At 44.7% G+C, this 22,307-nt stretch overlaps 1 protein-coding gene across 1 annotated transcript in view; it reads right to left on the bottom strand.

The window, feature by feature from the left end:
- The window catches only part of LOC115594127 (neuronal migration protein doublecortin), a 29,778-nt gene that overhangs the window by 3,015 nt on the left and 4,456 nt on the right, over positions 1-22,307 (bottom strand). The window contains exons 2-6 of the mRNA XM_030437946.1: positions 21,354-21,779; positions 18,026-18,366; positions 7,189-7,291; positions 3,498-3,584; positions 88-185 (exon numbers count right to left, since the gene is read on the bottom strand). Coding sequence (XP_030293806.1) covers positions 88-185; positions 3,498-3,584; positions 7,189-7,291; positions 18,026-18,366; positions 21,354-21,717 — 993 coding nt within the window. The 5' untranslated portion in view covers positions 21,718-21,779. The remainder of the gene's footprint in view (positions 1-87; positions 186-3,497; positions 3,585-7,188; positions 7,292-18,025; positions 18,367-21,353; positions 21,780-22,307) is intronic.

The following is a 22,307-nucleotide window of genomic DNA, read 5'->3' as shown; positions in this document are numbered from 1 at the left end:
ACATCATGATTCATCTGGAAACAAAAAAAAAAAAAGAAGAAGGGAAAAGAGATACTAGGTGATGAGAGGGAACAGAGGTCAAGGTACCTTCTGCTTGTTGTTGAGGCCTGGACTGTTTGGGGTGGAGGTGGGGGAATGCTTGGAAATCGGGGTGGAGAGCTGGCTGCTGGAGCCCGTCCCGTTGGCTGAGGGAGGCCGCAGAGGAGAGGAGAGGGGAGGGGAGGAGGAGTGAAAGAGGAGAAAAAGAGGTAAACAGTAGTGTGGATTAGAGAGTGTGCAACCCCTTTTCTTGGCTCTGGAGAAAAGTCATTCCTGAACCGTGGCCTCATTTGGCTCCAGCGCCCGAGGGACGCTGTTGGTCCAGGTTTAGGTGGCTGACAAGCCCTCCGCGTTTGTTAGATGACATTTTATTCACCGTCTCTGCGTCGTGCCTCGTTGCTAGGACTCTCCTCTGTGTGGAACATTGTGTTTATATCTAAGAGCGGTGTGATGTGATGTAGCCGTGTGTGTTAAGTGCTCTAAAAGAGTTTTTTGTCTATAAGAGATGAAAAGGATTCTGAGGACTATGAGCCAGATGGCCGGTGTACATTTGAGCCAGCGAGTGTTGAAAAACACAACGCGGATAAAGCTCCATTGTCGACCGACTTAATGCCACTGGCTTCATTTAACCACTCAGGCACATAAACAAGACTTACAAATGTGGACTTAAACAAGCTGTTTGAACACTTAAATCACAAGTCTTAGTATCTTGGAATCTTAAAATCAGAACATCTAAACATGAGCTGCTCTGCCACACATGCTGTGCAGAGTTCAGCTGGAGCAGAGGGGGGGGGTGCTTTTTTTGTAAAGTGAAGTTTTTACATTTGAGACATTTATCAATCCTTTTGTGGGGAAAAAAAAAAAAGTCATTCCAGTGTGGCAATGTGTAATTGAAAATCACTGTGTTTCATTTCGGCCCGGACAGCGCCAAACACACTTTGAGTGCATTCGACTCATTGAACCCAGTGCACCCTGGTACAAGTTGTTGTTTTAGATGCCAGAGGCTCAGGAAAGTGCTGGTAGCAGCTCTTTAAAATCAGACTGGACTGACTTAACATGTTGGAGAACATGAGTCTGCAAGTCAAGGCACATGCACCTCTCCAAGAAGCCACCCAATTAGCTGCTAACCAATCAGAGGCAGGAGAATCGTCAGAGAGACTTAATTGTACCTTATAGTTTTCAGAGAGCTGAAGCTGGGTCCAGATTAAATAATGGACAAGTGCATAGATTTTCTGGCTGCTCCCTGAATCTTTGATACATTATTAGCCGGTTAATGGTTAACAACTATATCCAGTATGTTAAGGGAGAGCCACACACAAGTTTTTTCTGTCAGAGGTGGAAATTTGCCATAGAAACTGTCAAGAAGTGGCTGCACGAGACAAAACTGAATGTCTGTTTTTACTTTACATAATCATCATGTCTTAACAGGTAGACTTTAAAATGCATAAACATAAAAACAGGAAAAATATCGACTTGCATTGTAATCTCGCTTTTTTTTTTCCCCCGATTTGAAAAAATGTCAATGGATTTATGCTGAGCTCAGTTTGTACTTTCAGCGCTGTGAGACCAATTATTACATTCCAGCGTGCACATTCATGGGTTTAACTAAATTAATGACACTTTTTGGTCATATTTTGCAGGTTTTGTGTACGTAATCCTTCAACTTCATGCACTAAATGGCTGAATGGAGCTAGCTTTATATGGCTGTTATATATTTTTTCTTATTTAAGTGAAATGTTAAAGTGGCAACAGACCACTTTGTTCTCTCGAGCATTTCCAGCTGGTATTATTATTGATGCTGCTGTTGGGAAGACGTTTTATCCTCAGAGACGTAGATAACAACAACAACAACAACAACAACAACAACAACAACACAGGACAAAACATCAGTTATTTCAACCATTGTGTCAATAATACAGATGGATCGCCAGTTAACCATCCTTTTCCCCGGTGACCCTGAGCCATGACGACCCTCTTCGTTTGGTTGTAAAGTTTCTGGTAAATATCTCTGAAACGACCGAAAAACCCATCAGCATCATTTACATGTGCTAATCCCAGTTAACGCAGTCCAGTCACAACCCCATTATCAGCCAGCTGACCTCTCAGGTATTATAGAGGTGGTTAATGCTCAACAGTTTACTGCCTCCCCAGCATGTTGGCCAACCATCTGCCGCCTTAAAGGCAGGCATCCCCCATTAGTGATCAATAAAATATTCAAGAGCGCTGAAGGACCGAGGGAACCCCGCAGGGCTGCAGACCCCGACGCTCTCCCCCCACCTACGGCGTGAAACATGAACTGTGGACTACCTGCTGCTATCACACCACATCGACCCTGAGCATCACCTATCTGTTTATGTCCGACAGGGGGTTTAACGACTCACCTGATCTGTCTTCTGTCTAGAGCAGAGGCACAGTCCCTTACTCATACCTCAATCAGGCTTAAATGGTGGGAGACTAAATACACTTTTACAAAATATACAATCCAACACGTGCATCCTTTGTTTTTGTTTACTAGAGACCAGATTTTATGCGAAAGCTGTCAAAGAAAAGCAGCTTTTCCTTTGTCATGCCTGCACCAGATCAGATTTCATTGCACCAACTGTTCAGCCAACTAACAGCGAAGCTACATAAACTCAGATAGCTCTGTAGCAAAGAGCTGCGGCACCGTGTTCCAGTGCTGTTAACATTAAAGATTCAAACATGAGCAGGCCCCCCCCTCATGTCTCTATTATGTCCTATTGCCTCCTGGATATTATTAAATGTTAAAATGCCTGATTGTCAAACAAACAGCTAAAAGCTGTTTGCACCCTCTTTGTTTGCTTTTAATGTTTTATTCATGACTTAAAAAAAAAAAAAAAAAGGAATCTGCATCAGCTTCATTATACTAATAATCTCATCAGATTTGGTCTAAAAACAAAGGCAGGTTTATGATAATAAACAAGGATTTAGCACAATGAAACAAAGTCTGGATATTTACTGTCCCTATTGTCGGCATTCGGGGTGTTTTCACGAGGCGCTGCAGTGAGATTAATGGGCCGACGTCAATTGGACCCCCCGGATAGAAAAGTACTTGGGTGCAGCTCTCAAAACGACACAGAGAGAGAACTGGGATTTTAACTCATCTCTCCCTTTTGTCATACCATAGTCCAACATAAAAGCGTATCTGAAATCTGCTCATTGGACGCCGGGAAATCCATATTTATGCCCACCATTCCCCTCAGAGTAAGGTCAGAGGTCACGGTCAGATACCGACCAGCAACACAACAACAGGAGCCGATAACTACACATCATTCTACTGTCATATCTCACGTATTCGAGCTCATGTCTGCTGCTATATTTTCCACCAGCTCTCTCTCTGTTTTGATTTACAGAAAAAGGTGAGGTCAGTATCTGCTCTTCGTTAAACAGGAAGCTTTACAGTGGAGATGATGAGATAATAATAATAGTAATGGGCTCACTCGACTCAGCAGGAGACTTGCTGCGCTTGATCGGGCCGGGACTCTTTGCTCCACGCTGAGCTTTGGCTCCCTTCATCACCCTGCACTCTGTGGAAAGAAGCACAAAGACAACATCACTTTTTCCGAACGTAATGAGTCAGCCCGCACGTGTTCACACTCGGTCCAACATATGAGTTCATCCATCAGAATGTCGAGAATCAATGTAAAAGTAGTAGGCAATGCTCTACCCTGGATGAAGCACGTTTGGGTAACACTGAGGGTTATAGATAAAATATGTAGGTTTATTTTATGTAAATAAGAAATAATGCATTTTTCAAATAGCAATTCTGACTCTGGTGCTATCCTGATCGTGTACACCGTCTTGGATGACTGCATGTTGACTTGACACACTGACTGATCGAAATTAAATGCAATGCAAGCAGACATACGCTCTGGGTCCTTATCACAGCCTCGATTGCCCAAGAACATGTGGGATTTTAGAAAAAACAGAGTGGCAGCCGCTGTGACCCTGAACTGACAGGATGTTCATTTGAAGTTCTTCTATTAAATGTCTTTGATTGGAAACCGTTGAACGCCATTTATTCCCTTTTTTTTTTACCTGCCTCAGTTTTCTAAATTGTGTCATTTGTCAACACTTTACATTTCCGTTTTTTAGGCTCAATTACAAGCGATAATTACAGAATCAAAAACATGTCATAAGAACTTTAAAAAGGTTCAATATTTAAGAATTTTAGTAACCGATTCCCCCCCCCCCCCCCCACTCCCCCCTCCCGCACCAAAAGAGAAAAGACATTTCCTGGTATCCCGGCCCTTTTTATCCAATCAGGTAAAAGTACTCCAGAAAGAGGTGTATACTCAGAGTACAGTTACCGCGTTGTGTTTGTGTGGTGACGCAGGCACGAGGGCGGGGATTGACAGCAATACAACAACAAGGCTCGCAGCAGCTTTAAGCATCTTATACTTATTTATAAAAGGGCCTTATTACCTCCACAACATTGACCAGCACTCGTCCCCGACCGTAACAGCTTGATCTTTAAGACTGCTGGGTTTTACTGGCCATTATTCAAGAGTGATATCTGCAGTTTGTTAGTTCATGTAGATGCGTAGCAGTGAGCGCTTATGGAAATCGTATAGATAAGCAAGTAGTACATTCTGGGTCACTGCATTAATCGGTGTAGACAGACTCCAGACATCGCTACCCCTCCCTCTGCATCGTCCCCTCTGTTTGTACTGTCAGGCTCTCTCTTTCCTCCTCCCTCCCTCTCCCCTCTTCCACTTTTGATGCTAATTATACTATCTGTCCTCCCTCCGTCTCCCGGGATCGCACCATGTCTGTCTTCTCTCTCTTAACCTTCACACACTACTGGATACACTCCCGTGCTATTGTTTGCTAGGTGTGCCACCGTGCCTTTGACAATTCCTCAGACTGGCAGCTTGTCGAGTCTACTCAGGGCTCTAGAAATAGCCCCTCTCCAGTGTATCCAAGGCAGATTCCCTCCGAGCCTCGACTGATGGTGTTGCTGCATAAGCAGAGCTGCAGGTGACACACGTGCGCACTTCCGTCTTGCGTTTGACATAAGGACCGCGAAAAGTAACCAACAAGGGATTGAAATCTGTTGTAGTTTATCCTGCCAAACAACGCTTAAAAGTACATTTCTGGTATAGATGGATCATTTTATGGCGCGTCTGTCTCTGTTTTGTGCAGATACAGAATATTAACTCAGAATTTCATTATAAATCAGCCAGAGTGATCTGTGCGCTGCTGTAATGTCCATGTGATGCATCACAGACAGCTCCCCTTTTCCTTGCTCCACTGAGGCCGACTCGGTGATGTCTGGATGGTCTGGATGCTCGAGACTCTCGTTTTATTTAGTATTGCCCCCAAGGTTATTATGGACTGAATGAAACAATTTAGTTTCGGTTCCATGGGGGGAGAGTACGCTGAAAGGAACGGACCCAGAACATTATAAATGAACTTGAATCTCCATCCGACCAAGATCCGACAAGGATCTGGAGGGGGAGGAAAGAGAAGGGACGAAGGGAACGTAATGACAAATCAGCCCTGTAGAAGCACTGCGTTCAGATTAAAAGACATTTATACGATACTGAATGTTTCGAGGAGGGGACATCCGATGGAAGTGGGTTGTTATAAATAGGGTTTTCAGGTCTGCGGGGAGCAGAGAGACTGTGTTAGAGGATCGTCTTTTACATTTTCTCTCCTCCACTTCCCAGCAGTATCTGCGGCAGCAGATCAGCTGGCCTAAACCTGTCACAGGACAGATTAATGGCTCTTCTTCTTCTCTACCTTTTTCTATCCCTGCTGCCGGCTGCAGATAACAGACTTCTCTCTTTGACTCCCTTTCTTTCCAGGCCTCCGTCTTCACACACATAATTTCTCTTCACACTATAAACAAGCTCACAGCGTCGCATGTGAGAATAACATCTTTTGCAGAAGATATCCAGTAAATTAACCGACACCACAGGAATTACCCGGCTCTCACTGCATGCAGACGTTTTCATTTTAGCCGCTCAAATGCAATGTTGGAGAGCAGGGGCAGTGTGAGAGGGACTTGTTTTCTTAAATTGAAATGTTGAGGATCTTGCAAAATTGCTCAAGTTTCCCTCTTCAATTATTTTATTCAAATTATGTTTACTACATGAAAGGGAGTGGATTTCAGACCAAGGAAGAGTTCAGAACAGGAGCAAAACTCACCCTCCGCAGTTTATTTCAATAACATTAAAATATAAATTGCACTTGCTGCACTGTGCAGTTTACACTTTTTAGTGACTCCGTAAAAGCACGAGCCCAGTTCTGAGCAAAAAAATGCGGCATGAACACGAGCATGTAGTACGCCATTGTTGTTGTTGTTGTGGGACGTCGCGATGGCGCCATCGTTTTAGAAAGTATGCAGATTCGCCGTCCACATGAAAACGGGAGGGCTGCATTTTCGGATTTCTCCACCCTGAGACCCGTTTTCAAAAAAGTTCGTTTTCAGGTGCCGCGTTTTCAGGATCCGTATGGACGGTCGGCCAAAACGATGTAATACAAGTACGTCTTCGAAAAAAAAAAAACGTTGTCGTCTGGACGGGGCCTAACAGAAGCTCCTCTCTCCCACAGATACAAAGCTCCTGAAACGCCTCGTCAGTAGTCCTGCATTTTATTCAGTGACTTTGTGACATCACACTTTGTCACTATGTCACACATTTGCAGAATTAATGCATAGCAGCTACTTTGGTGTGTAAAAAATGATTTAGCACAGCTGATCTGTAGTTGTTAGGGATGCTGGCTCAGACGTGTGAGAGCTGACCAATCAGAGAAGACTGGGTATTCAGGAGGAGGGGCCTTGAAGAGACAGGAGTAAAAAGCTGAACAGACACTGGACAGTGTGAGAAAACTGATGTGTAATTCAACATTAAAGCATTAACATTTGTTCTAGTAGTGACCCAAAATAAAATCCTGAACCTGAAATTGGGCACAATATATCTCCTTTAACCTATCCTTATTATGTTGCATTAAGGTCGATGTTGCTACATGATTATTACAAAGCCTATATTGTACTATTGTTTTGCAGTAATACTGCATAAGCTTAACTGTTTCACCATCACGTCTGACAAAATGATATTATGTAGCCTATATATGGCTAGTGGCCTACACTTGATGTTGAACACAGGCTACTACTGTCACACTCACCGTTATCATCCAGAGAGAAGTCGTCCTGGGCATAGCGGAATTTCTCAGGTCCACATGCAATGAAGACGTCGTCTTCGCCAAAGAAATCCTGAAGGCAGGTAACCTGGAAAACCAGAAGACAGAAAACTTGAGACCCTAAAAACAGCTGGTATAATTGAATCCACTGGTATCACAGCCAGACCAAGAGTCTGCAGACATAGCAGCAGCTCTGTGAGGCTGTACTTAGCAGAGGTGCCTTGAGCTAAATGCTAACATCAGCACGCTAACATGCTCAGATTGACTATAGCAGCATGTTGATGCTAGGCAAGTAAGTTTGTCATACTCATAATCTTAGCTTTGTTTTTTAGCATGCTATCATTTGCTAAATGGCAATTAATACAGTAGAGGCCAGTGTTGACGTAATTAGCTTTGCAAGCATTTAGTCAAGAACCAAGTGCTGGACAGACTCAAGTTTTGCTAGAAGTTAGGGGAGCACCAAGGTTATTGCAATTCATCCTGATGGGAACATGAATGGAAGTGCCAAATTTAATGGCAATCCAATCAACAGTTGTTGCGATATTTCACTAAGAAATCATAGATGTGAACCTGCTGGTGGTGCTGGAGGAAAAGTCATTGGGATTCATCCTCTGTGAACCATGAATGTAAGTCCTTAATGCTGTCAGTGCTGGAGAAAAGCCTGGCTTTTAAATAATTTCCCAGTCTGGGATCAATAAAGTAATTCTATTGTAAGTAATTCTATTTACAAATTATCACTTTGGTATAGGGGGAAAAAAAACACTTGTCTTGTTTGTAATTCTTTAGGTGAACTTGTTTAGCATGTGGGGAGGCGTGCCTTGGCGTAAAAATGGCTACCTTCCTGCAAAATAAAAAGGTAAGAGCTAAGGTTACCAACGTGTCATCTTCAGTGTGTATGTTGCTAGCCTGCAGGGTTCTTGCCGTTACCTGTAGCGATGGGAATTTTGAAAAACGGTAACACAGAGATGGTGGAAGGGAGGAGAACACGGCCTGAAACAGGCACCCTATGGCTGGCTTGCACCGACAGTCTACATCCGCTGAGTCAGACTTGGACTGACTGACAGATCCACATTGTCACCAGGGAGACACGCTGCCAGCATGGTAAAAACGTCTTGCTTCGAATGCTCATCAATGCCCTTTTTTGCTGCTCCTCATGTGAGAGCTACAGAACCCAAGACTACACAACTGCAAAGAGGATTATCTGCTCAGATTCATCTGATTATTTCCATGTTATTATTCCTAATTTAATAACGTGCATACAGGCATTTCCAGTATGATGAAGCGTTGCCAATAACCGCGCGGAAGGAGCACCGTGGATGATGTGCTGACAGATTTGACGACAGAATGTAAAAGGTTACATTTTGATAACACTGTAAAAAAAGGGTGAACTGTGTAAACACACAGCCTTATGTGGAAGAATTCGGAGTAAAAGGAAGGTCTTACTTGTCTGCCAGCCAGAGGATTTAGTCAGCCTCAGATAGCAGTAGGCCGCCTTTGTGCTTTACTTGTCATGTTAACATGCCTTTAGCTACAGTAGGCGCATGTAACAAAACACACACACCGACAAAAGGCACAAAAAAGCCCAATCAGAGAGTATAACGTTACACCTTTGCTGTAATGTTTAAGTGATTCAACTTCCTTCCCCAGGGACTTTTCACTCTATAGCAGCTGTTGACACAATATGTCCTGAGTGGACAGATGTCTTTGGGCCACACCTTCTCCTCTGCTCTCCATTATACAGGCCCTGTAACCAGCTCAGGCACGCCTATTAAAGCCATTCAAGCCAAAAGCTGTGCTTCCCCTTGTTGTTGTTTTCTTTTCTTGGTGCAGATGAGATTTTCGACAAAGCATCCCAGCCTCATTTCCACTTTGCCTTTCAACACCACTTGAATTACTGGCTCACAACACATCAAATGATGCTGAGGAAGATTCATTCACTGTCTTTATTTACCAGCCTACTTTTAGGGCTAATTTTATAAAAAAAAACAAAAAAAAAAACACACAAGACAATCACTGACTCACGACTCTCTGCCGATCACTCGGAGAGGCCCACGGTTTGAAAGATTACCACGTGTTGGGATGACGCCAGGAGGGCCAAGATGTATCATGGCTTCCTTTGTGATACACATCCAAACTATGAGCTGCAGATAAATTTGGGAGCACCCCACCCCAGCAGCTGCCATCTTGATTCTGTGTCCTGCTCGACAAGCTAAAAGCGTGCGGTGGTGACTCGCTGGCGAGGCATCCAACAGCTGTACCCTTCTCTGTGTCCCACAAGATTCCCTGGATACAGGCCTGGCAGATCCCAGCCGGGGCACGGAGATGGCGCTTTGACCCCGGGGATCAAAATCTAATTGGTTTTCCAGCCAGGGCTAATTCACAGGCAGCAAATTTGGGCTTCCTTCTGTGTCCATTATCAAGAGATTAGATACATGTTACTTTCATTAGGTTAAACTGTTGTGTGGCAACGAGGGCACCTGACAGTTAATCATAAGATGGAAGGCATTAAGAGCACTCTTTTTTCCCCCCTACGGCCTACGGCGGAGGGGAGGAGATGGAAATGGGCTGGAATGGGGCGGAAGGGAAGAGGCTAGCCCACGTTTTAATAGCTTTAAAAACAGAGCTGATTAAAGGGATAAAGCGTTTATCCAGCAGACTGCTACCTTAATCTCTTTTAGCAGAATCTCCACTTGAAATGAAGATTCAGTCTCCCTGCATGTCTCCGACTGCACGCCTTTGACACGCGGCACTACTTTATCAGTCCACCCACAGACCTGAGAGGAGGTGCAACGCAAGCATAATTCTTTTGTCTAATCAGGAAAACAAAGCATGATTGGAAATCTGGATTTTTATTTTTTTTTTGCACTGGAAACTTGTTCATTATTGGTTTTCAAAGTCGTTCTCCTCAGAACTGGGACTGAAACAGAGGCACAAGAGCCAAAACACTGAATGACACTGCAGGCTACATGCCCGTCGCCACAGCTTTCACCGCCACAAGGTATTCCCATTTACCCGAGAGCTTTGCCAGACACTTGCAGAAGCCTTTTGCTCCTTGCTACTTCAATTCCCTAGATAAGACCAAAAGCCACACATATATAAATGTTTTTTACCTGACAAAACAGCACGCTGTGAGATAACCTGGGCTTAACCCCATGTATCAGAAAACAGCCACCCTTCTCAAAAAACACTGAATCCTTTTAAGCAGTCCCACTAATCCTAGTCTCCACAGGGATCACTTAAGATCCACATTATCTGTCCGGTTACAGTGCAGCTTCCTTGACCGGTCCTCCGCCCATCATTAAGCGCGCAAATAATTCATGCCCACTTTGAGTCAAATGTCCCGCAGACACTTCGACGATCACCCAAAAAGCCGGCCCACATGCACGCAACTCTCTGGGCAAGTCAATTAAAAGTTTCCGTTTCTCTCCCGTTTATTCTGATCTGACATCTGTTGACAGTTGATAGAAAGCCCGCTCTGCTTCACACGCGATCAGATCAATTGTGAAATGTCAGAGTCCCTTTGAAACGCGGCTGCCGTGAGGAAAGGGCAGGCCGGCTTGGGAACATTTGGATGTGGGTTAAGAAGCATCCTTCCTCCCTCAGTCTGAAAAGGTCAGTTGCCTACGTCGACCAGCTCCACCTGGCAGCAGAATCCAGGAGAAGGAACAGCATGACATTCAACTTAAAGATGAACCAATGCTCTGTCTTGTTGCATATTTACATATTTCAGAAGGCGATGCACACATTAGAGTATATATCTATATATAATTGAGTGTTTACTGGAGGCAGGCAGGCGGGGTTTTCTAAAGAACTGGCTCCTTCCAGACTCCAGGTGCCCACCACCCTCTGTCCCACCAAGCCCATCCCTAATCTCTGCCTCACCAGCTGTCAGGACCACATGACCCCCCAAAAAACCACCAACACCACCAGCAGCTACGCAGGGATCCACCAACTACAACAACTGAATTATTCAGAGTTTCCTAAGCCCGACTCCGGCCAACGGTAGGTAGGTCATGGTAGCTGAGTGGTAAATATAGATGCTGAAGTTCCCGAATCGATGAGAGTGATTATAATCTGGGCCGAGCAGTGCCTCAAAGTTTTTTGTCTATGATCTGAAGGCAATTCTTTTTTTTAAACCAACCAGTGCCCACCTATTACACAATCTGGCCTGCAAAACAACATTCAGCATCTCAGGTCAATGGTTCCTTGCCTCAGCTTTTGTGTGAATCAGCAGGAAACATCTCCAAACAAAGCCCACACAGCCTTTGTCTTCTACAGGCAGCTGCTTGTCTTGACTTCAGCTCATCCTTTCAGCAGCACAGTTCGAGCGACTGATGATTCTTTCCCGGTCCCACTATCTGTCTCATCTCTGCGCGCAGCCGTGTTAATTGATCTCCGTGCGGAAGTAAAGCTGTTCAATGTGGCATTATAACATTCTGACTTGCTGTCGTGACCTGGGTGGCTCATCTAATCAGTACTTGTCTGACACAGTGGAGGCTTACCGGGCGATAATGAGTCAGCAAATGGCCAGTCAGTAAAATCCAATATAACTGATAACAGTAATCTGCTGTGCTCGGAGAGATACCACAGAGGACTGATCGCTGATCAGTTTATGAGCGTTCTGCCGTTATAAAAACGAATCGCTCCAGGGGTAGAGGGAAGAAACTCATTTTAGTTTATGTCTGAATTTATTAATACAACTTCAATAATTAATTTTGACAGATGTCCCTCCCGCCCATGTTTAACATTCAGAACTTCCATGCAGGGAAAGAGAAATCTATGTGATATAATCTGGATTAAAGTAGAATAAAGATGATAATAAATAAAGAATACATACATATAACTAATACATTAGTAAATGATAAGGGCCCAGAACAGTACATTGTCATTTGAAAAATGTTCAAAAGTAAAACCTCTATTAAATATAAATGATCCGGACCGTTCCAAGTCAAGCGGAAGCCATGAGTGACGCACAGCATTCAGAATGACGATTTCATATAGACTGATGTTTCTCCACATCTCCTGCTTGTGTACTTTAAATTGCCAATGTGTAACTTTAAATCGAACACAGCTCTCTAACATTTATTTTACTTAATGGTTCCCTTACACTGAACTGTACACAAAAATCTGAATGTAAAAATATTTGTGTGATGGTTTTTTTTGGTTTAATCATTTCCAGTCCTATTTTGTAGATTAAGTCCTCATGTGGCATCACTGACTTTCCACCTCCTGCTTCCTGTCTTTGTCTGTTTTCCAACCTCTGTCTGTGTGCACCCGTGTTTCATTAGTTAATCAGTTCCTGTGTTTTTCCTCACTCTTTGCTGGCTGGTCTGCGTCTCACATGTATCCCCATTTCTACGCCCCCCTCGTGCTTTCCTTGGTCGATACTGGTTTGCCTTTTTTCGCACTCTTTCCTATTTTTGTTGTTTGATTTTTCTGATAATTCATCAAAGTCAGAGCATTTAACTTAAACCTAAAGGGCAAAAAAACCCATAAATCTGACAGTACTTCTTTATTAAATGTAGTATTGTGTAGTCTCAGGATTATTTCGCTATGTGAGAGCAAAGTGAAGCATAAAAAAAGATAAAGATCTTTTCTGTGCAGCCCATGGGGAAACTCCCACACCATCTCCCTCACTGTAAGGCACACAGACCTGATCAATACCAGAGCCTCTGCACTGACTGGAATATTCCTCCAGAAAGCACGCAGCGTCTCCATTTTACCCATCTCTCCTGAAGGTCTCTCAGACAATACAAGGCATTTTAAATCAATCATAGCTTCAGAATCATGTCAGGACGCTTTAATTACAGAGGCTCGGTTGATTGATATAATCACCAAACATAAATCAAATCCCCCTCAATTGGAATCTAAAAGACAATCTATATTTTGAGCATTGCAGCGATTCGTCCCACTCCAACGACGACTTTGTAACCAGTCGCCCGCCTGACCCGCCTCTGACCTTGGTGAACTGCCACTGTGTCTGTGTGCTACTGTAGGTGCTCTGGCTGCATTTGGAGCACAGATGAGCCAGTTAGGCAGCGATATCTGCACCGTCATGGGGAGCAGCTGGTGCATGATGTTGTTTTAACCCCACCCCTCCCCAACCCCGAGGAAGCAGGCTTTCCATTTGGCTGACTGATGTGGCCTCAGCGTTATTAAATTGCGCTTCCTCCTCTCTCTCTCTCTCTCTCTCCCCCCCCCCCCCCAGGTCATGCTCACTTGTTGATGTGGTGCTCGTGCAGGAAGCCTGTGAGGGGATGCGGGCTTCCATGCTTGCTCAGGATGCTTCATCATGGCGACCACGCCCCTCTGTCAGCCTGATTGTCTGTCTCTGTTTAACAGCGTGTGTGCGTGTGTGTGTGTGAGTGTGTGCGTGCACGTGTGATTGAAATGTGACTGCAGCAGTGAGCTGGATTGAGGGGCGAGGAGGAGAGAGCAAGCAGGTAAGACCCGTTGTAAAGAGCACACTCAGCATATTACAGCCATTGTCACAAACTGAATCCATCACGGCGGAGCTTATTGCCATGACAACTGCTTCTGCAGCATGGCAAAGAGCAGGCAGACTGCACGAGCACTGATAACCAAGGAAAAGCAGGCTTTTCTTCCCCATTACTGGATGTATTTTAGACGTTAAGAAGCCCTGAACCCGCGCCTTAATCCATATCCTATTCTTGCGAATAATTTCCCTCCGCAAGTTATTAACTTTTAAAAGCAAACTGGAATCTTTTGTTCTCTGACAATAACAGTGTGACCTTGTGCCTGAAGCATGCTCGAAGCATCCGTTTCTTTTCTTCTGTGGCTCATTGTTGACAAATCGATTAAAACATTTTTTTTTTTAAAAGAGCTTAAAAAGAAAACCTTGACTCTAAACACGGGTCAGAATAATGGGCACTCAAATCCGTTAAAGAGCTCTCAGCAATGCTGCAGAACGGTCAAGATCATTTGTCAGGACAAACTGCACACCACCACGCTCCTCCTGCACCACATTTCAGAAAAAAATGACATCTGGATGTGGCATGTACTGGGTGAAAACCTTCCCAAAGTGCAATTTAGATAAAACACACAGCTGATCTTCATTGCAAATCAGACCTATTATGCTACACAGACACCTCTATCAAAAAAAAAAGAGGAGTGAACACAAAATGGCTGCCAGCAATTAAATAAACTCTCTTCCGATTTTCATGTAGCCTTCAGAAGCGGCGAGGGCAAATCAAGTAATGTTTTAGGCACGGCGAATAATTATCAGCCATCAGCGAAAAATAAAACGATCCTAATTTGCTCCCGATAATGGAAAATGAGCCTCCGAATCCACTGGCCCCACCCTTCCCGATTGAAGTGAAAAGCAGCAGCATTTGAGGGGAAAATGGGAGTGATTTTGTTCACAACACTGACAAAAGAGAGGAGGGCAGGCTGTCTTTAGAGTCTGCACAGCACCGGGGGGGGGGGGGTAATCAGGAGGGAGAGCAGGCGTATCAGAAATGCTTTAAAACCAAAACCTGATCACCTTTTATCTCCAGTCTGATCCTTTAAAACCACACACTGCACGCACACGCTGTAGCCCACCCTGCTTCCAATCCACGCCCAATTATGGGATGTACACAGGTAAAAAAAAAATGATAATAAAAAAAAAATCATGACATGTGATTTTTTTAAATATTTTTTTTTTTTTAAAGGCTTGCATTGATGGTAAACTCTCACACCCGCTACAGGATGTGGTATCTGACAGACCAGTCCACACCAGCTGGGCTCTCTTTGTGCCCGGGATGTGGTCTCCTAGCAACCGGTCCCAGCAGCTATCGCAATGGACTGGGAAGAGGAGGATCGGCGCGAGTCAGGGAGGGGCGGGCACTGCATCAATATTGCTTCTACCATATCACCTCCACCACAGAGCAGCTGCAGTGTGCCTCTGCACACAAAGACGCCGCAATAATGTGTGCAGCATTTTCTCTCGACAGTCTGTGCATCGCTATGGAACCTGGGAAGCCCCGTCGCGATCGCCGATCAATGGGCACTAATCATGAACCAATTCATCTATATCTACAGCGATGACGACAGAATCAATACGCTCGGATCGGGGTAGCAACCGTATGGCGGCTGTTCAATTCATTTTTGTGGCAGCGCCGCATTAAAAATGTATGATGGCATCCAAAGCAAGGGAAGAGGATTCAAACCTCACCACAGCCCAAACCACAAACATAGGAACCGTGCGATATAGAAATGTTCTATATTCTAGAATTTGATCAACAATATCCAAAACATCTTAGCGAGTGTTTCTGCAGAAAATCCTTGTAGAAGACCCGGGGCAGCCAGACTGCACCCTTGGGAGAGAGCATTAAAATCAAATTCCCCCATCTATCATCTCAGCGCTCCTCCCCTCCTCCAAGCCGCATGTGATTCGGGCCTTATAAATACAGAGGGGGGGGGGGGGAGGAAAAAAAAAAAAACCTGAAAAAGTACAACACCTAGAAGGAGCTCAGCAGGGCATGATCCCCCGTCCATCTGTAATGAATAATACAAGAAAAATGTCCCCGCAGGAGAATTAGCGAACATTTAACCATATCAAAGCGAGGACCGAGGAACAGATGTCTGCGTTCGCATCCACACATGCTTCCGCCGCCCGCTCCACATCCCCGCCTCTGTTAATTAACCGTGATTTGGGATAGTGTGAAAAAAGCACAGGTATTTGATGTGCGCCGTCAGTTACAGGTGTGACCGTTGGGAGCTCTCGAGAGGAAAGAGCGGCAGTCGCGTTCACCCCGCGAGACGGTGAACGCCTCTTGCTGGCGTGAGGTGACTTCCCCTACTGCACAGACGAATATTTAGCATTTTGTCAATCGTTTTATGAAGCAGCATCAGTCTTAAATTATAAAAAAAGGAGCAGTGAGTAGATGATGCATCTCGCTGACCTTTCCACACCCTTCCAGGTGGGTGACCCTGCGTGGTGGCCGTGGTTGTCCCTCAAAACTGCTCCAATAAAGCGTGAACATGAATAAAACATCACGTCCTTTCCGCCAGCAGTCTTGAGTAAACAATAGTCTTCCCCAGGGAGTGACTTTTAGGTAAATCTAAAGCATGTTGTGTTCCTCGCATGGATCATTCGCTCAGCTTTTCTTTTTGCGAATTTACAGATGTGTCCCATTTCCATTTATATCAGTTCCCGGTCAGTGCAGTATTCTGCTAATCTTCATGGCTTTACTGTGGATACTAGCTTATACGAGACATTAATGCCGAGCAAACCATCTCATGCATTCTGTCCCGATCTGCTTTCAATCGTCTCAAAAGTGAAAACACGTGAAAGAATTTGTCGTTCCCTTTACGAATGCAAAGAAGCCGCGGCACAACTGTCACCACTGAGCGTCTACGCTGGGAAAGAAATCTCCAAAGTAAGTAAAAATACATTCCACAGGTTGAATTTAGCAAGACAGTAATTTGGGTAGCCCCATTGATAAGCTACTCGTGGTGTGCATTAAACAAATGCATATTCCAATGTGTGTTTTAATAATTTTCCGTGAAATAAAGAATGTTTGATGTGCATTTCCCAACTTGTGACAAAATCAGGACCTCAATCTTGATGTTTTTAATCCAGAGAGACTGTATTAAGTTTATTCGCATACTTTTCCATATATAAAATAAAGGTCTGGAGTCAATGCATGATGTTACTGCCCACCGTCAGCCAGTGGAAACCGAACCTTTTTTTTTTTTCTCCCTTCTCATGGGGATTGCACTGCCCTGAATTCAGCTTGGCTCTAACAGCCGAAGGGTCCTTAATATGAGCGCCAGAGAACAGTCAAGGTTACTACAGACGCCCTCTCTCTCGCTCTGTGTTCTGTGGCTTCAGTTACATGCAACATACAACTAAAGCAGCATCTCAAAATGGGAGTTCAAGCTGAGAATCCAGATGTGCCTGCATGTTAGATAAACTGAAGTCCTAACTGTCTCCAGAACTGTCTGTTGGCTTGAACCTGATCATCATCTTCTTCCAAAAAATGTTCCCCCCCCCACCGCAAGCTCACTAAAAACGCATCAAGTCCAACTTGAATCTTTTGCGCATGCTCTTTAGAAGGACTCTGAGTTTGCATTCCTCAGTAACCTAGTTGTAACCTTCACATGTTAGCGTGGGCTTTTCTAGATCTATCCAGATCAAGCGTGCACCATCCCAAATAGAGAAACAACGGGGACAGAATAATCAACAATACAGGGTTTGGCCCTTTGTGCGCTGCCATAATAGGTGGACGACAGAATTTCCCAGGACTTTGGAGCTTTTCACTGACAGATCAAGTCAGACATACCGATGGCCTAAAAACTCCACAACAAAAGGCCGGTGGACACGATACTAATGACCTGAACCACAAGACAGGAGAGTGTGTGGCCTCGGACTGAAAGACTGCAGACAATGAAGGTCAGTGTGTACACAGGTTTTTGGTCTCACGGACGCTCGAGGTTCTCATGAACCTGCCGTGTCACTGCCGACAATAACGCTTGTCTTTCTGTTTTTTTTTTTTTTCGCTTTTACGTGCAAATAGTTTCACTTCCTGCTCTCCTTTGATCCCGATACCTGTCTGGGTGCAGGTGGAGGTATGAATGACTTCATACAACCCTGACCACTAATTTTCCTATTGTGTTGCTTTGCTTACATGTACTGTGCCTGCTTCATTCACGTCATTTCTAGAACAGAGGGCTCTATCCTCTAAACAAATGCAGACATAATAAGCCACCAGCAGCAGTTTTTTATGAGAGCGGCGTCACCGAATGAACACATGTGATCCGACTTCTATACCTGAGAGCATGATGCATGCCAGGCTAAAGGTAGGGCATACTGTACCTGCTTGCCATCCAGTGTGTAGATCCTCTTGACCACACCACTTTCGAGCTTAATGGCCTCTGTGATGTCGGTGAGCACCTGCTCGAAGGAGTGCGCGGTTTTCTTATTGAGCAGCACGCGCACAGCCTTGCGCGGCTTCACGCCGCTGCGCATCACCGTCACAAGCTTGGGCCGAACAAAGTCCTTGGTCTCCCTGGACTCGCCGGCGGCTTTGGCAGCCAGGGACTGCATGTTCTTCTGGCTCGCCGAGGCCTTTACATTCACGGACCAGTTGGGGTTGACGTTCTTCGTGTAGTCGACTTTCTTGTAGAAGTTCTCCGATGCACAGACGTAGCTTTCCCCTGGCAGAGGAAAAAAAAAAAATTGGGTTAGCGTGTTGCAACACACTCAGATGTTCAACTCTGACACCCGAGAGTCCAAGGGGTGTCCGCTGAGAAACATTTAGACCTGCTGGAAGTCAAATTATCGGCATCTTGGATTTAATCTCTAATCGATCTAGCGGAACGGCCAAAATTGTTTTACTTTGCTGATGTAAACAGCACACACTGCAGGACGGTGTCAGGTTTGCTTGAGGAAGTTTGTAAGAGTGAAAACTGTTCACGGGCAGGCTTTGAGTCACCGAACGTTTCTGCAGACACGCTGCTCTCGAGGTTTTTGCAAATGTTATTTTTGATCCTTGGATCAACAAAAACTAAACGCTATTAATCCCCATCATGTTATGGGGACCCTCTCACAAATGGAAACACCAAAAGCACAGTACAAACGGGAAGCGTGTGTTGTTTTTTGTGATTTGAAAAAATGTGGTTTAAAAGCAGGGCTGTCCTCAACACCGTTTTTTGGGGGGCTCTGGAGCTTTCGGTAGTAATAGACAGCAAATAATCAAAGCGTTGGTTGGAGGAGGAGGGAGTGCTGACTTGTGAAGGACGTGGCCGGACATTTCTCTGATCTCAACTGAGATGGACTGCATGGTTGTAAAGGTTCCTATTGCTGTTTCTATTGTCATTTGTCACTGAATAAAATGGAAAATGCATGTTTATTATCCCACCGGTTTGTTTAAAGAAGGTATAATAACGGCTATTTTGTTGATTTATTGATTGCCTACATTTAGAATAAATGAAGGGGGAAAAAAAGCAAAAATACAAACATCCAAACCCCAAAACTGAAAACCAAAGACTTACCCACAGAACAAATACACGAATAGTCCTAATATTTGGGTCCAGCCCTAGTTTAAAATCTAAAGAAAACATGTGTGCTGATGTTCACGACACTGATTTAATATCGTGCTGCGGCTCGAGTTTAAACTACATGAGATCACAGAGCGGATCAGTCAAAGAATACAACAGCAATGCAGCAGAGACCCATCGTTACTTATTAAAGATTCATTGAGTTTGGATTTTAAAGCGTGTCTCTTTTGGTTCATTTACATTGGGGGAACCATCGCTCTCGACGAAGCCCGTTTTAAAAATGACAGACGTCCTTATGGGACATCGGCGATGGCGGGCATTCCTCAAATTAAAAAAAAAAAAGTTAAATCCGCAGCCTTTCCTAAATTGGCCCGTCATTCTTCCAATTCTCTAAACAATCCTCCATTTCCTTCGTCATTATCGACCTCGAGCCTTTACAGCAGATTGTGCCGTTCTTGCCCAAACAAGGAAAGGAGTTAAAGACAAATTGCAGCAGGGCGAGAGAGATGGAGAGAAAGGGAAATTTTGACAAAAGGGGGAGTGGGGGGGGGGGGGGGCACGATCCAGAAGGCAACAATTAGGCCAAATGTGGAGAAATTACGGCAAAGACAAAAAGGCACAAAACGGGATTACACAGTGCAGAGGAGATTGAGCAATTAATTATATCCCGCAAGAGGAAGCACAATGAAATGCCCCCCCACCACCACCCACAGTGTGCAGCCCCGTCTTTACTGCAGTCGCCACACACAGCCACGCCGAAAGTGCACGTAGCGGCGCGCACACCCCCGTCCCTCCTAAGCAGCTCAAGAAGCGGAGATGATCATCTTATTTTGAACAAATTAAGCTGCAGTTTATCTTCCAGCTTGACTCTGAGTTCACTCCTTCCAAGCTTCTTCTAAAGAATCACACAGAGTAATGTCTGTCAGCAAGTTGGCCAATGGTTGAGGATTTGACAGGTGAAACAGTATTCAACAAATATAGCTGATGGCAAAATACACCTTCAGTATTAATGTTATAGAACTTTTCCTTTTGTAATCCGTCGAACACCCTGGTCGACTGCTTCTGTAGGAGAAGTCAAAGTAGGAGATTTAATCGAAATATGACTTTCCACTTCCAGGGCAAGGCGTGGATCATCTCGTCTGGTGCCAAGCAAAAGATTTCATTCATTTCCCAAAAAGGGATTCCAAATCATCTTTGGCGACTTTTACTACATGGATCTGTAAGCGCGCCCAATCACATCAGATCAGATCAGCCCTCCGACTCCGAATATAGACTTCAGCAGACACGATGGCAGCTGCTCATGAAGCTGCCTTTCAGACATCTATCAGACAGAGTCAAGAAATGATGAGTAAACTCAGAGTAAAATATCTCATTACGTGAAGTATGTCAACTCCTGAATCAGAGAAAAATCCATCTCTTTTTTCCACTATAACGTGCAAAAAAGGTGCAGTTTTGGTCGAGATTGCCACCCACCGTTACTACGGATGCAGACGATAAAAAAGTCACTCGTGCCTGAAGAATCCGATGCTAATGTCGTCTGTTAATGAACCATTTATCCTGCTGAGCTGTAGAGGGCTGACTTTACAGCTCAGTGTGATCCCCTGCCCGAGTATAAAGCTAAACATGCAAAATCTGAGACCACTGAGGCCCAGATAGAAGACCCGCTTTCAGCTTTATACAAAAGGTTTCAACGGTTCTTTGAAAGCAGAACCGTGAGCGGGATCTATTAATATGAAGAAATATGTTGTGTTGGCTTTTTGAGAAGGTGGCTGTTAATCCTCACCTTCATTCTCTCGCATTCTTATAGCAAAATGCACTACGGGCAGATAGCTGAGGGGGAGCGGACCGCGTCGCATGTCCAAAGAAACCCCTTCAGATTAGAAGTCGATACATCACATGAAGAGATTACAGGAGTCTAGACCGAAAAAGATAAGACTTCTAATCTCAGAAGTGGAAATGTTCTGCTTCTAAATCTTCTCAGCACAGACACTGCAGATCATCTTGAACATGGGGGCCTGTAATTTCTTTCTCAGTACAGCAGCTCCACTGGGGAACAAAGAAACCTGAAATTCAAATGATACCTTGATGCATTTGATCAGATGTAACGAGTGATTGCTGCGTTCGACCCGACCTGACATCCTTACCTTCCTCTAGCTCATCCAAGGTTGAAATCTTGCGCATGCCATCGATAGTGAAGATGAAGCGGACACCCTGTGGCAGGTTGATGTGGTCAGACAGCGAGCGTGTGAGGTCGGCCAGCAGCGAGTCGAAGGTGCGAAATCGGTCGCTGGCCACGGCGTACACGATGCCCTTGAAGTAGCGGTCCCCGTTGCGGTAGAAGCGCACCTTTTTGGCTTTCTTCTCATTGGTGAGGGCTTGGAGGGTGCGTGTGCGGTAGAAGCTGCAGTGGGCGCTGTGGGTGGGGCTGGGGAGTCCGTTCATGCGCCCGCCCCGCGGGGTACGGGCCGCCTTGTCCCGCTCGTCAAAATGTCCAAAGTCTAGCTCCATGATGACTGAAAGTTGTGATGGTTGTGACAGATGTGTGGTGGTGGTGACCAGCTCCGGAGAGTCTACGGACAGAAAGAACACAACGGATGTAATCTCAAATACTGCAAGATCATTATAGAGACGTAGTGATTTGCCATTTTGGCCTCCAATAACATGTGACAACCCGTTTTAAAAAGGATCAGGAAGATTTTTGCTAGCGGTCACCAGTCATAGATTACTTCATGATAACACAAGGTGAGCTAAACTGTAGGACTGCAACTATTGATTCCATTCTGTCAATCTGTCGCAAGTTGTTGGGTCAACGAAATGTCAGAAAATGGCAAAAAATGACCCCGACTGGTTCCCACAACCCAAGACGACATCCTCAAATGTCTTGATTTGTCCACAGCCCAAAAGATAATTAGTAGAGGAGTAAAGAAAATGACTAATCCAATTCCTGGACAGATGGTAATGGTTTCATCTGCATACAGAGAGATAATGAATGAATCCACTGATTATTTAGAGGAAGACTAAAGCACTGGTTTTGAATACCGTCCTGTAGGCTGCAGACCAACGTGTCCTTCTGACAGCTGTGATTGATAGCCCCGCCT

This window comes from Sparus aurata, chromosome 13 (genome assembly GCF_900880675.1).
Source record: "Sparus aurata chromosome 13, fSpaAur1.1, whole genome shotgun sequence".
In the NCBI taxonomy this organism is placed as follows: Eukaryota; Metazoa; Chordata; class Actinopteri; order Spariformes; family Sparidae; genus Sparus; species Sparus aurata.
The sequence above is the reverse complement of the archived record's forward strand: the minus strand, read 5'-3'. Positions and strand labels throughout refer to the sequence as shown.